Genomic DNA, 14,389 nt, shown 5'->3' on the forward strand with positions numbered 1-14,389 from the left:
AACACAAATAAAACCACTACTACTAATAATAACATATAACAACATGTACACTCTGAGTGAGGAGCAGTATTATATAATAATAATAACAATAATAATAATCAGGTGAGTCCAGAGTCCTCTCCTCTCTGGTGAAACAGGGTGAAGGTGGGCAGTGCCTTTGCCATGGTGACATGGTTGAAGACAGAGACAGCAGTGAGTGCACTCAGGTGTAGAGTCTGTACCTGGGCTGTGGAGGAGTGGATGACGTCACACGCCGAAGTTCGGTTGGCAGAAGGAGGAATGTAAACAGTCACCACAACAGCATGTGAAAACTCCCGGCAGGCAACGTGGACGAAGACCAACAGCAGACAGTTCAGTGTCCGGGCTGCAGATGAGCTCCTTGATAGTAACATGAGCAGGACTGCACCACCTGTTGTTCACCAGAACGGCCCCCCTCCTCTCCGCTCACCGCTCCTGGTGCAGTCCCTGTCGACCCGAACAGTTTGGAAGCCGTCAATGGAAACATCGTCGTGGGGAATGTCCTGATGCAGCCATGTCTCCATAAAGCACACCAGACTACACTCCCGGTGCTCCATCTGACTCCTGGCTAACGCTGTTAGCTCCTCCATCTTGTTTACCAGCGATGTCACGTTGCCCATAGTAACGATGGAGAGACAGGGTTTATGTTTCTTTTCCTCCATACGCCTCCTGGTTCTTCTCTCCTCTGCAACCTCGGTGTGTTTTCCTCCACAATTCTTCTGGAATTTGTGAAGATCTCTTGGTCAAGATGCCAGCAGGTTTCAGAGCGATCAGCTGATCACTGGAGCAATCATAACAGGCTGCATATACTTCCACACATGCTCACTGGAACTGAAGATGAGGGTGTGAGGATGAAGATGAGGATGTGAGGATGAAGATGAGGATGTGAGGATGAGGATGTGAGGATGAAGATGAGGATGTGAGGATGTGAGGATGAAGATGAGGATGTGAGGATGAGGATGTGAGGATGAAGATGAGGATGTGAGGATGAGGATGTGAGGATGAAGATGAGGATGTGAGGATGTGAGGATGAAGATGAGGATGTGAGGATGAGGATGTGAGGATGAAGATGAGGATGTGAGGATGAGGATGTGAGGATGAGGATGTGAGGATGAGGATGTGAGGATGAAGATGAGGATGTGAGGATGAGGATGAAGATGAGGTTGTCAGGATGAGGATGAAGATGAGGATGTGAGGATGAGGATGTGAGGATGAAGATGAGGATGTGAGGATGAGGATAAAGATGAGGATGTGAGGATGAGGATGAGGATGAAGATGAGGATGAAGATGAGGATGTGAGGATGAGGATGAGGATGAAGATGAGGATGTGAAGATGAGGATGTGAGGATGAAGATGAGGATGTGAGGATGAAGATGAGGATGTGAGGATGAGGATGAGGATGTGAGGATGAAGATGAGGATGTGAGGATGAGGATGAAGATGAGGATGTGAGGATGAGGATGAGGATGAAGATGAGGATGAAGATGAGGATGTGAGGATGAAGATGAGGATGAGGATAAAGATGAGGATGTGAGGATGAGGATGAAGATGAGGATGTGAGGATGAGGATATGAGGATGAGGATGGGAGGATGAGGATAAAGATGAGGATGTGAGGATGAGGATGAAGATGAGGATGTGAGGATGAAGATGAAGATTAAGATGAGGATGTGAGGATGAGGATGTGAGGATGAAGATGAGGATGTGAGGATGAAGATGAGGATGTGAGGATGAAGATGAGGATGTGAGGATGAGGATGTGAGGATGAAGATGTGAGGATAAGGATAAAGGTGAGGATAAGGATGAAGATGAGGATGTGAGGATGAGGATGAAGATGAGGATGTGAGGATGAAGATGAGGATGTGAGGATGAGGATGTGAGGATGAAGATGAGGATGTGAGGATGAGGATGTGAGGATGAAGATGAGGATGTGAGGATGAGGATAAAGATGAGGATGAAGATGAGGATGTGAGGATGAGGATGTGAGGATGAAGATGACGATGTGAGGATGAGGATGTGAGGATGAAGATGAGGATGTGAGGATGTGAGGATGAAGATGAGGATGTGAGGATGAGGATGTGAGGATGAAGATGAGGATGTGAGGATGAGGATGTGAGGATGAGGATGTGAGGATGAAGATGAGGATGTGAGGATGAGGATAAAGATGAGGATGTGAGGATGAGGATAAAGATGAGGATGTGAGGATGAGGATGAAGATCAGGATGTGAGGATGAGGATGAAGATGAGGTTGTCAGGATGAGGATGAAGATGAGGATGTGAGGATGAGGATGTGAGGATGAAGATGAGGATGTGAGGATGAGGATGAAGATGAGGATGTGAGGATGAGGATAAAGATGAGGATGTGAGGATGAGGATGAGGATGTGAGGATGAGGATGAAGATGAGGATGTGAGGATGAGGATGAGGATGAAGATGAGGATGTGAAGATGAGGATGTGAGGATGAAGATGAGGATGTGAGGATGAGGATGAAGATGAGGATGTGAGGATGAAGATGAGGATGTGAGGATGAGGATGAGGATGTGAGGATGAAGATGAGGATGTGAGGATGTGAGGATGAGGATGAGGATGAGGATGAAGATGAGGATGTGAGGATGAGGATGAAGATGAGGATGTGAGGATGAGGATGAAGATGAGGATGAGGATAAAGATGAGGATGTGAGGATGAGGATGAAGATGAGGATGTGAGGATGAGGATGTGAGGATGAGGATGAGGATGAAGATGAGGATGTGAGGATGAGGATGTGAGGATGAGGATAAAGATGAGGATGAAGATGAGGATGTGAGGATGAGGATGAGGATGAGGATGTGAGGATGAGGATAAAGATGAGGATGAAGATGAGGATGAAGATGAGGATGAAGATGAGGATGTGAGGATGAGGATATGAGGATGAGGATAAAGATGAGGATGTGAGGATGAGGATGAAGATGAGGATGTGAGGATGAGGATGAAGATGAGGATGTGAGGATGAGGATAAAGATGAGGATGTGAGGATGAGGATGAAGATGAGGATGTGAGGATGAGGATGAAGATGAGGATGTGAGGATGAGGATATGAGGATGAGGATGAGGATGGGAGGATGAGGATGAGGATGGGAGGATGAAGATGAGGATGTGAGGATGAGGATAAAGATGAGGATGTGAGGATGAGGATGAGGATGAAGATGAGGATGTGAGGATGAAGATGAGGATGTGAGGATGAGGATGAAGATGAGGGTGTGAAGATGAGGATAAAGATGAGGATGTGAGGATGAGAATGAAGATGAGGATGTGAGGATGAGGATGAAGATGAAGATGAAGATGAGGATGTGAGGATGAGGATGAAGATGAGGATGTGAGGATGAGGATAAAGATGAGGATGTGAGGATGTGAGGGTGAGGATGAAGATGAGGATGTGAGGATGAGGATGAGGATGAGGATGTGAGGATGAGGATGAAGATGAGGCTCACACTGACATGTTCCTCTCTCATCCAGGGGACCAATCAGCTCCTGTGCATCTGTTACCATGGCAACGTGAGTATTTCAGTGTTTGGCTGTTTTAGTCCTTAAAGTCACGGCGCTTCACCAGAATATTTAAATGAACAAAAGGTTAAAGGGCCTCTCAACAGGCTCCAGGGGGTTTATAACAGTGGGGGGGTGGTTTAACAGACAGAAGCAGACAGTTAGAAAACAGCGTCATCTGTATAAAAAGGCACCGTTTGGAGGTGAACTGATCAATACACATGGGGGGGGTCAGGAACCAAATGTCTCCATTGTCACTTTCTTTTCTTCTTCTGAGGCCCAAACTGTCAATAAGACGTTACTGGTGGAGCAGAACACTGGTCAGTCGGGGGGGGGCAAAGGGACCAAAACAGAGCTTTGACTTTAAAAGAATTTCTCAAACGTTTTCTTGTGCAGTGATTCTATGTGAAGTCGTTTCAGAGCTCCTGATGTTTCCACAGGAACATCTGTCAGAGTGATCTGATCCGGTCAGGACCCCCCAGCAGATACCGGCTGACTCCACACACGGTCAACGCCGTGACAAGAGTGATCATTGGTGAAAAACACGTGAACCAGACCAACAGAACCATCCTGCTTGTGGGAGAAACAGGAGCAGGAAAAGCTGCTCTGATCGACGCTCTGGTGAACTTCTTCATGGGGGGGCGCTGGGAGGACGACAGCTGCTTTCACATCGCACAGACGGAGGCGTCAGACGTGGTGGTGTACCACATCTGGGGGACTCTGCCCTTCTCTCTGACCGTCATCGACACTCCAGGATACGGAGAGGCCAGCGGGGGGGGGCGTGACGCCGCCATCAGCCAGAGGCTGCTGGACCTGTTCTCCTCACAGGACGGAGTCCACGAGATGAATGCAGTGGGTCTGGTGCTGAAAGCCTCCGAGAATCGACTGAGCGACCGTCTCCAGTCCATGTTGGACTCCACCATGTGTCTGTTTGGAGGAAGCATGGTGCCGAACACCGTGGCTCTCTTCACACACTCAGACGGTCAGACGCCTACAAACGCTCTGGAAGCTCTGGAGGCCGCAAACGTCAAGTGTGCCAGAAATGAGGAGAATCAGCCGGTTCACTTCCTGTTTGGTAACCGCCAGGATGAAGACAGGATCACCACTCAAGGAATGAGACAGCTGAAAACGTTCCTGGAGAAAGCGGAGCCTCAGAGCGTGGAGACGCTGCTGCAGGAGCAGCTGATCTCACTGGCCGACTGCATCCAGGAGCTGCAGGACAGAATCGTGGTGATCGAGCTCAGACAGAGAGAGACGCTGCAGGATCAGGAGCGGATGAGGAGCGACGAGAAGTCCGGGCTGAAGAAGCAAATGGAGGAGCTGACGGCAGAGAAAGATCGGCTGCTGGAAGAATCCTTCCGGCACGTCGTCAGACTGGAGCAGATCTCCGTCAGCCTCCACCCTCCGTCCCGCTCCGTCCAGCTGGACTTCCTCATCGATAAGATGAAGGAGAAAGGAGACGCAGAGGCGGTCCGGAGGCTGGAGGAGATGAAGCTCAGAGGGGATGAGAGAAGCAGAGCGGGGCTGCGGTGCATCCTGGATAAAGTAACGGCAGCTGTGAAGCAGATAAAGCGCTTGTGCAGTGAGCAGCAGCATCCTGACTCCTCTTCAGACACCAGCTCAGGAGGGACCTCTGCTTAGGAGTCTGAGCCGCTGGCTCCAACACTCCTGGACAAATAAAGACATTCAGACGTCAGTGACTGAACGTGTCAGTGAACAGCCTGATAATACCCCCCCCATCATGAGGGCAGAAGGTTACTGACTGAAATTAGTTCTGTGTATTCCATTAAATGAAAGTGTTGATGGTCCGACCTCAGTGACCACAGACCGGAGAGATACCGACCAATCAGAGGACGCTTCTTTATAGACTGATACCGACCAATCAGAGGACGCTTCTTTATAGACTGATACCGACCAATCAGAGGACGCTTCTTTACACAGACTGATACCGACCAATCAGAGGACGCTTCTTTATACAGACTGATACCGACCAATCAGAGGACGCTTCTTTACACAGACTGATACCGACCAATCAGAGGACGCTTCTTTATAGACTGATACCGACCAATCAGAGGACGCTTCTTTATAGACTGATACCGACCAATCAGAGGACGCTTCTTTATAGACTGATACCGACCAATCAGAGGACGCTTCTTTATAGACTGATACCGACCAATCAGAGGACGCTTCTTTACAGACTGATACCGACCAATCAGAGGACGCTTCTTTATACAGACTGATACCGACCAATCAGAGGACGCTTCTTTATACAGACTGATACCGACCAATCAGAGGACGCTTCTTTATAGACTGATACCGACCAATCAGAGGACGCTTCTTTACACAGACTGATACCGACCAATCAGAGGACGCTTCTTTACACAGACTGATACCGACCAATCAGAGGACGCTTCTTTATAGACTGATACCGACCAATCAGAGGACGCTTCTTTACACAGACTGATACCGACCAATCAGAGGACAGACTGAGCAGGTGCACTGATATACCTGAACTAGTACTAACCTCTGTATGCTTGTATTTTGTGGTTGTATTGATCTGTGAGCCCTGAGGACGCTGTTACATTTGAAGTAATCAGGAGGAGATCTGTGATTTCATGTATGCAGGATATTAAAACAGTAATCAGTGAATCTGCCCATTCATTTCACACGATGATTGATGTACTGATGTTTAGCTGACGATCATCTGCAGCAGCAGTAATGGGCCTGAAGAAAGATAAGGCGAGCTGATGTCAGCAGGGAGCTTATTTCAGAGCAAAGGTCCTGCAGCCAGCTGACGTCTCCCGGCTGTGAACCAGGATCCACCTCTTTGGCCGTCCGGCTCCACTTTAACAGCAGTGAGCTGCAGCGAAAGGAGCCAAACACTGAGTTTAATGTCAGGTTCGGAGGTTGAATTGAAAATAGAGTCCCAGTGGTGCTTCCCTGCTCCGGTCCACAGCAGTGTGACATCTAGAAAACCAGATGTGAGGTTTGTGTCGGCCTCCACAGATCCTGGTCCCGGACCCTTTGTTTCTGCCTCTGATCCGAGCTGAAAGAGGCAGGGGGGGGGGTCAGCCGCCGGTGTGGCCCTCTGCCCTCTTCACCTCAGAGCTTCTCCCCCCGTGCTCTTCTCTCATGACGACTTGTTTTCTGTCACTCTGCAAAACTATCTTCAAATGAATCTCATTCGGTTCAGGTGAAGGGTGTGGGGGGGGTTGGGCGGCGCCGCAGCTCCCTCTGCCGGCCGGCCGTGCGACAGGCCCCCCCGGAGCTCTCAGGAGATGATCTGTTCCAGGGGGTGAAGGGATGAAGTAAGCCACACACACTGAATCCACGCTGACTCACGTTTCTGAACTCCACCATCCTGCCAGCGATCTCTGAGCGCCTCAGCCGAGTGTTGCTGGTGCCCACATGGACCAGGACTCAGGACTCAGGACTCTTTATTAGTCACAGACACAGTTACACAGTCTAATGTGCAGTGAAATGTTCTGAGTGTCTGTTCCACACTGAAACAATAAGATAGAAATAAATATAAAACACACACAAAGTGAAGCAAGAGTAGAAACATACACACACACACACGTGTGTGTGTGTGTGTGTGTGTGTGTGTGTGTGTGTGTGTATATATGTATGTATATAGGTTCAGCAGGCGGACGGCCTGAGGACAGAAGCTCCTCCTCATCCTCTCAGCGGTAACGCCGACCTGACGGCAGCAGAGAGAACAGTCTGTGGCTGGGGGGGGGGGCTCCCTCGCAGTCTTCCTGGCCTTGACCTGCAGCGCTGCTGGTAAATGTCCTGCAGGTTGGGGAGGGTGGTTCTGATGGCGCGGACCATCAGAACCACCCTCCTCGGAGCCAAGAAGTCCTGCCTGGTGCTGCTGCCCATCCAGGTGGAGATGCTCCCGGCCAGAACGCCCCCAATGGTGCAGGTGTAGAAGTTCCTGAGCACATTGAGAGGGAGCTTAAAGTCCCTCAGGCGTCTGAGGCGGTGGAGACGCCGTCGAGCCTTCTTCACCAGGGGGTCGATGTGACAGGACCACGTTTGCAACTTTGCACAGTTGCCTTGCAATCAATCAATCAATCAATCAATCAATCAATCAATCAATCAATTCAACTTTATTGATCCCCCAAGGGGGGAAATTCCATTTTACAGTGGGGGGGAAAGTGGGGGGGAAAACATGAGGAGAGAGAGAGGGGAGGAGAAAAAACATGCAACACCAGACTGTACTCATGTGGAGTGCAGTGTGGGACCAGTAAAAAAACCTCAAGAGAAAGAGATTGTAAAGAAAACAACTGAATCTTTGGCAATACAAAGGTCTGCTGGAGCAGCCGGAGCAGCCGGAGCAGCCGGAGCAGCCGGAGCAGCCGGAGCAGCCGGAGCAGCCGGAGCAGTTGGAGCAGTTGGAGCAGCTGGAGCAGTTGGAGCAGCTGGAGCAGCTGGAGCAGCTGGAGCAGCCGGAGCAGCCGGAGCAGCCGGAGGTGTGAGTGTGCTGGTGTGATGCAGGCCACAGATAAGGACACATGAGCTGTGAGAGTCGTGGAGTCAGCACGAAGCTCCAGTCAGCGATCAGATAATGATCAGAAATACATAATCAGGTTGTTCAGCCTGCCTGCAGCTTTATGATATCTATAAATGCTGCACCCTGACCGGAGTCCACAGACCAAAGTGTGGAGGAGAGCGTGCCAGAGAGAAAGGGTGGTGAGGGTTCCAGTGCTTTAGACAGAAAGGACTCCTCTGTCTTCATTTTGTTGTCACCTGATTTTAGAGAAATGACTTTGAACAGTTTGATCAATAAGATCAAACAAACTGTTATTGATCCTTCCTGCAAAATGTCCACTTCATCACTTCAGATGGATGTTCAGGTTCTAATGAAATCACCTCCCATTGACATCCAGCCTCAGAGGGACCATGTGACCCCCCCCCCCCCCATATAAAAGCTGATCTCAGCTGTTTGAGCCTAGTCAGCGTCAGAGAGCTGCACCACAGGTAAGATACCAGGTGTACTGTTGTTGTCCTGTTTATTCTTCCGTGCAGAGCTCCACACTTGGAGCTGCAGACGCCTCGTCGGTCTCTTGGCTGCTTGGACTTTTCTACCTTCTAAACTTTTTAAAATATTTAAACTTTTCTTTAAAATTCAACTTTTTGGGAGGAATTTTCAAATCCTCTTCAACTTCCTCTGCTCCGAAAGGTTGGAGCTTCCTCATACTTTCAGCTGGAGACTCCATTCAGCTTTTAAACAGGTCAGCAGACCTTCAGCTGGGGGGCTGTGAGGGGCCACCTGGGGCCTCCACACTGGGGCAAACTGTCAGTATTTCAACAAGGTACATTAAGACAGCAGATCAGACCTGTGATCACCTTAAACCCGTGTTTCTGTATATTGTATTTTAATATTTCAGAAACTAGAAGGACCTCAAATGTGTCCTCAAGTAAATGTACTCAGAAACAGCTGCTAGTTTGACTGAGCACATCAGGAAGGTGTCTTTAAATCAGATGGAGGCGTCTGTTCTTCATCACCGGGGGGGAAAACACTCCAGGTGAAATCTGATTCTATGTTCAGGACTTTTTCACCTCATGTCTTTATTTTTGCACAGCAAAACTAACGCTTCCTCCAAATGGGACAAGCGGAGCCTCAGAGCGTGGAGACGCTGCTGCAGGAGCAGCTGATCCCACTGGCCGACCGCATCCAGGAGCTGCAGGACAGAATCGTGGTGATCGAGCTCAGACAGAGAGAGACGCTGCAGGATCAGGAGCGGATGAGGAGCGACGAGAAGTCCGGGCTGAAGAAGCAAATGGAGGAGCTGACGGCAGAGAAAGATCGGCTGCTGGAAGAATCCTTCCGGCACGTCGTCAGACTGGAGCAGATCTCCGTCAGCCTCCACCCTCCGTCCCGCTCCGTCCAGCTGGACTTCCTCATCGATAAGATGAAGGAGAAAGGAGACGCAGAGGCGGTCCGGAGGCTGGAGGAGATGAAGCTCAGAGGGGATGAGAGAAGCAGAGCGGGGCTGCGGTGCATCCTGGATAAAGTAACGGCAGCTGTGAAGCAGATAAAGCAGCAGTGAGCAGCAGCATCCTGACTCCTCTTCAGACACCAGCTCAGGAGGGACCTCTGCTTAGGAGTCTGAGCCGCTGGCTCCAACACTCCTGGACAAATAAAGACATTCAGACGGCTGAGGATGGATGTAGAAACATACATGTGTCCCTCAGCCTCACCCTCCATAACCCCCCCTCGTCCGATATTTGTGACTTTTTTTTTCAATGTCTTTCAAATGTTTGCATTATTCAAACAATTTTAAGTAATAAAAGCTCATGAAACATTTTGATCGTCTTTAAATGGGGTTTCATTGTGTTATTAACTCCTTTTTATTTCAGGAATAGTGACAGTTTTTACTCTTACTATTATTATCATTTGTCTCTGTGGATCTTCTTCCTTTTTCTTGGTTCTTTTGCTCCCTGTGACTTGACGGTGACATAAAGAAAGAGAAGCAGCACCATTGTGTCCTGTTCTTTTATATCACAGAACAATCAAACACAAAACATGGATCAAACAGTGTGTTAACCTCTGAGGTCAACTACAGCTCCCAGGGTGCATTTCACTAACAAACAGCCAATCACAGAGCGCCACTTCCCGTCGTGTGTTTCATTAACGGCGCGCGCACACACACACACACACACACACACACACACACACACACACACCGTGGCGCAGAGGCTCATGGGTATTGAGGTGCTCCGTCGTCTTGTTTACGGTTGCCATGGTGACTGAGCGTGTGTTTGGAGCAGCTCGTGTGTGAGGAGGTCAAAATGCTGCTGAGTCACAGAGGAACAAAATGTCGGGAGGTCACGGGACCGACGCCCCACTCCGTGGCTGTGGTGAGACACACTAACTAATGTGACTAACTAATGTGACTAACTAATGTGACTAACTAATGTAACCGGTTCAGAGAGGTTAACTCACCCACAGCTAGTTAGCCTGATGTAGCGGTTAGCTCAAATGGAGCATTCTGATTGGTTCACAGCCCGGATATATGCTAATTATGTGACGGCTGACGTCTGATGCCTACTAACGGTCCGGTATCAGTCCGCGTCTGCTGTAAGCTGGGGACTAGTTTGCACTGTGTTCCTCAGGGGGCGGGGGGGGGGGATGTGGATGTGTGTCAGGTTAGAGTCACTGAGGTGTGAAGAGCCCAGAGGAGCAGCTGATCCACAGCACGATGAAGGGTATTATGGGATGTTTAAACAGCGACACCAAAGATACCCCGGCTGTCTTCAGTTAGTGATGAAGGTGAAATGTGCTACCGCGTCTGTGCCGTCAGAGGGCCAAGTTCCCGTCGTCTCGGCCGGCGGACCGCTCGATCCTGGACCGACAGAGGCAGGACGCCGCCCGGGACCTGGTCCTGGACTTCAGCGCACAGCAGCAGGCCTGCCAGGTGAAGACGGCGTGGCTGCAGAGCTCAGAGGGACGTTTCCTGAGAGGAGAGATCCACAGACGAGTCCGAGCTGCCGTGGACCAGCAGCAGGTCCACGTCCACCAGAGGAGGGACAGGTCAGTACACCTCCACCTTACCTCCACCTTACCTCCACCCAGTGCACCTGCACCCTACCTCCACCCAGTGCACCTCCACCCTACCTCCACCCAGTGCACCTCCACCCTACCTCCACCCAGTGCACCTCCACCTTACCTCCACCCAGTGCACCTGCACCCTACCTCCACCCAGTGCACCTCCACCTTACCTCCACCCAGTGCACCTCCACCCAACCTCCACCCAGTGCACCTCCACCTTACCTCCACCCAGTGCACCTCCACCTTACCTCCACCCAGTGCACCTCCACCCAACCTCCACCCAGTGCACCTCCACCCTACCTCCACCCAGTGCACCTCCACCTTACCTCCACCCAGTGCACCTGCACCCTACCTCCACCCAGTGCACCTCCACCTTACCTCCACCCAGTGCACCTCCACCCTACCTCCACCCAGTGCACCTGCACCTTACCTCCACCCAGTACACCTCCACCCTACCTCCACCCAGTACACCTCCACCCTACCTCCACCCAGTACACCTCCATCCAACTCAGTCTCATGTCACAGAGTCCTCTACTGCTCTACATCCTCCTGTCTGTCTCCACCTGTCTGTCTCCTCCTGTCTGTCTCCTCCTGTCTGTCTCCTCATATCTGTCTCCACCTGTCTGTCTCCTCCTGTCTGTCTCCTCATATCTGTCTCCACCTGTCTGTCTCCACCTGTCTGTCTCCTCCTGTCTGTCTCCTCCTGTCTGTCTCCACCTGTCTGTCTCCTCCTGTCTGTCTCCACCTGTCTGTCTCCTCCAGGCTGCGTGTGATGTTGGAGGTGGAGGAGCAGCAGTTCCTGCAGGAGATGGCGGAGAAGGTGGAGACGTCAGTGGAGAGACAGGCGAAGATGAGAGAGCGAGCTAAAGCCCTGAGGGAGAGGAGAGAGAGAGAGCGCCAGCAGCTGGTCTCAGACAAGCTGGACCAGCTCTTCAGGTAAACACACCTGTCAGACCCCGCCCCCACAGAGCCACGCCCCCCATCCTCCTCACCTGTAAACGGCATAGATGACCTTCATGTCATGGAGCGTCTCCCCCCGGCTCCGCTAAAGATTCACTCCTGGTCTGTAGCTGCCGTCAGTAGCTGCAGCACAACAAAGCAGGAAGTACATCCAAGAAACACATTTAAAGCAGCAGAAGAAGAAGCGCGGCCTGTTTGATCCCGTTAGAAACACATTTAAAGCAGCAGAAGAAGAAGCGCGGCCTGTTTGATCCCGTTAGAGACACATTTAAAGCAGCAGAAGAAGAAGCGCGGCCTGTTTGATCCCGTTAGAGACACATTTAAAGCAGCAGAAGAAGAAGCGCGGCCTGTTTGATCCCGTTAGAGACACATTTAAAGCAGCAGAAGAAGAAGCGCGGCCTGTTTGATCCCGTTAGAGACACATTTAAAGCAGCAGAAGAAGAAGCGCGGCCTGTTTGATCCCGTTAGAAACACATTTAAAGCAGCAGAAGAAGAAGCGCGGCCTGTTTGATCCCGTTAGAGACACATTTAAAGCAGCAGAAGAAGAAGCGCGGCCTGTTTGATCCCGTTAGAGACACATTTAAAGCAGCAGAAGAAGAAGCGCGGCCTGTTTGATCCCGTTAGAGACACATTTAAAGCAGCAGAAGAAGAAGCGCGGCCTGTTTGATCCCGTTAGAGACACATTTAAAGCAGCAGAAGAAGAAGCGCGGCCTGTTTGATCCCGTTAGAGACACATTTAAAGCAGCAGAAGAAGAAGCGCGGCCTGTTTGATCCCGTTAGAGACACATTTAAAGCAGCAGAAGAAGAAGCGCGGCCTGTTTGATCCCGTTAGAGACACATTTAAAGCAGCAGAAGAAGAAGCGCGGCCTGTTTGATCCCGTTAGAGACACATTTAAAGCAGCAGAAGAAGAAGCGCGGCCTGTTTGATCCCGTTAGAGACACATTTAAAGCAGCAGAAGAAGAAGCGCGGCCTGTTTGATCCCGTTAGAGACACATTTAAAGCAGCAGAAGAAGAAGCGCGGCCTGTTTGATCCCGTTAGAGACACATTTAAAGCAGCAGAAGAAGAAGCGCGGCCTGTTTGATCCCGTTAGAAACACATTTAAAGCAGCAGAAGAAGAAGCGCGGCCTGTTTGATCCCGTTAGAGACACATTTAAAGCAGCAGAAGAAGAAGCGCGGCCTGTTTGATCCCGTTAGAAACACATTTAAAGCAGCAGAAGAAGAAGCGCGGCCTGTTTGATCCCGTTAGAGACACATTTAAAGCAGCAGAAGAAGAAGAAGCGCGGCCTGTTTGATCCCGTTAGAAACACATTTAAAGCAGCAGAAGAAGAAGCGCGGCCTGTTTGATCCCGTTAGAAACACATTTAAAGCAGCAGAAGAAGAAGAAGCGCGGCCTGTTTGATCCCGTTAGAGACACATTTAAAGCAGCAGAAGAAGAAGAAGCGCGGCCTGTTTGATCCCGTTAGAAACACATTTAAAGCAGCAGAAGAAGAAGCGCGGCCTGTTTGATCCCGTTAGAGACACATTTAAAGCAGCAGAGTGCCCCCCCACAGTGTGACTGACGTTGTGTTTCCAGGGACCAGTGTGAGGAGCTGCGAAGTGTCCAGAGCAGGCGCAGAGAGCAGCAGGTGTGTCTGGAGCGAGCCGCCCAGGTGAGGGAGCGGCAGGAGCGGCTGCAGCTGCGGCGGCAGGAGGAGCGGACGTTTGACGAGCTGTGGGAGGCCGACCTGCGCGCCAAAGAGCGGCGAGAGACGCTGACGCTGCAGAGGCGGCAGCAGAGGAACGCGGAGCAGCTGGACTCCATCAAGGCCCAGGCGGAGGCGGCAGAGCAGCAGAAACGGACGCTCAGAGAGCTGCGGCGGGAGGAGGCCGCGCTCATGGTGCCGCCACACACATCATCATCGTGTTGTCACACATCATCGTCGTGTTCTCACACATCATCGTCGTGTTGTCACACATCATCATCGTGTTGTCACACATCATCGTCGTGTTGTCACACATCATCGTCGTGTTCTCACACATCATCGTCGTGTTGTCACACATCATCGTCGTGTTCTCACACATCATCGTCGTGTTGTCACACATCATCGTCGTGTTGTCACACATCATCGTCGTGTTCTCACACATCATCGTCGTGTTGTCACACATCATCGTCGTGTTCTCACACATCATCGTCGTGTTGTCACACATCATCGTCGTGTTCTCACACATCATCGTCGTGTTCTCACACATCATCGTCGTGTTCTCACACATCATCGTCGTGTTGTCACACATCATCGTCGTGTTCTCACACATCATCGTCGTGTTGTCACACATCATCGTCGTGTTCTCACACATC

At 50.7% G+C, this 14,389-nt stretch overlaps 2 protein-coding genes across 3 annotated transcripts in view; both read left to right on the forward strand.

Moving 5' to 3' along the window:
- Positions 1-103: 103 nt before the first annotated feature.
- Positions 104-6,183, forward strand: LOC139219324 (uncharacterized). 2 transcript variants are annotated; one of them, XM_070851150.1, is made up of 3 exons: positions 104-1,439; positions 2,508-3,546; positions 3,975-6,183. In XM_070851150.1, exons 2-3 carry the CDS (start codon positions 3,539-3,541, stop codon positions 5,173-5,175), a joined length of 1,209 nt encoding a protein of 402 aa, XP_070707251.1. In that variant the 5' UTR covers positions 104-1,439; positions 2,508-3,538; the 3' UTR covers positions 5,176-6,183. The 2 variants fall into 2 exon arrangements, with proteins under 2 accessions (XP_070707251.1, XP_070707249.1); XM_070851148.1 differs by having other exon boundaries at positions 104-3,546.
- Positions 6,184-10,233: 4,050 nt separating this feature from the next.
- cfap53 (cilia and flagella associated protein 53) overlaps positions 10,234-14,389 on the forward strand; it is an 8,442-nt gene continuing 4,286 nt past the window's right edge. The window contains exons 1-4 of the mRNA XM_070850923.1: positions 10,234-10,401; positions 10,845-11,074; positions 11,855-12,028; positions 13,628-13,931. Of these exons, the coding sequence (XP_070707024.1) occupies positions 10,333-10,401; positions 10,845-11,074; positions 11,855-12,028; positions 13,628-13,931 (777 nt within the window). The 5' untranslated portion in view covers positions 10,234-10,332. The remainder of the gene's footprint in view (positions 10,402-10,844; positions 11,075-11,854; positions 12,029-13,627; positions 13,932-14,389) is intronic.

Source organism: Pempheris klunzingeri, chromosome 19 (assembly GCF_042242105.1).
Source record: "Pempheris klunzingeri isolate RE-2024b chromosome 19, fPemKlu1.hap1, whole genome shotgun sequence".
Lineage (NCBI taxonomy): Eukaryota > Metazoa > Chordata > Actinopteri > Acropomatiformes > Pempheridae > Pempheris > Pempheris klunzingeri.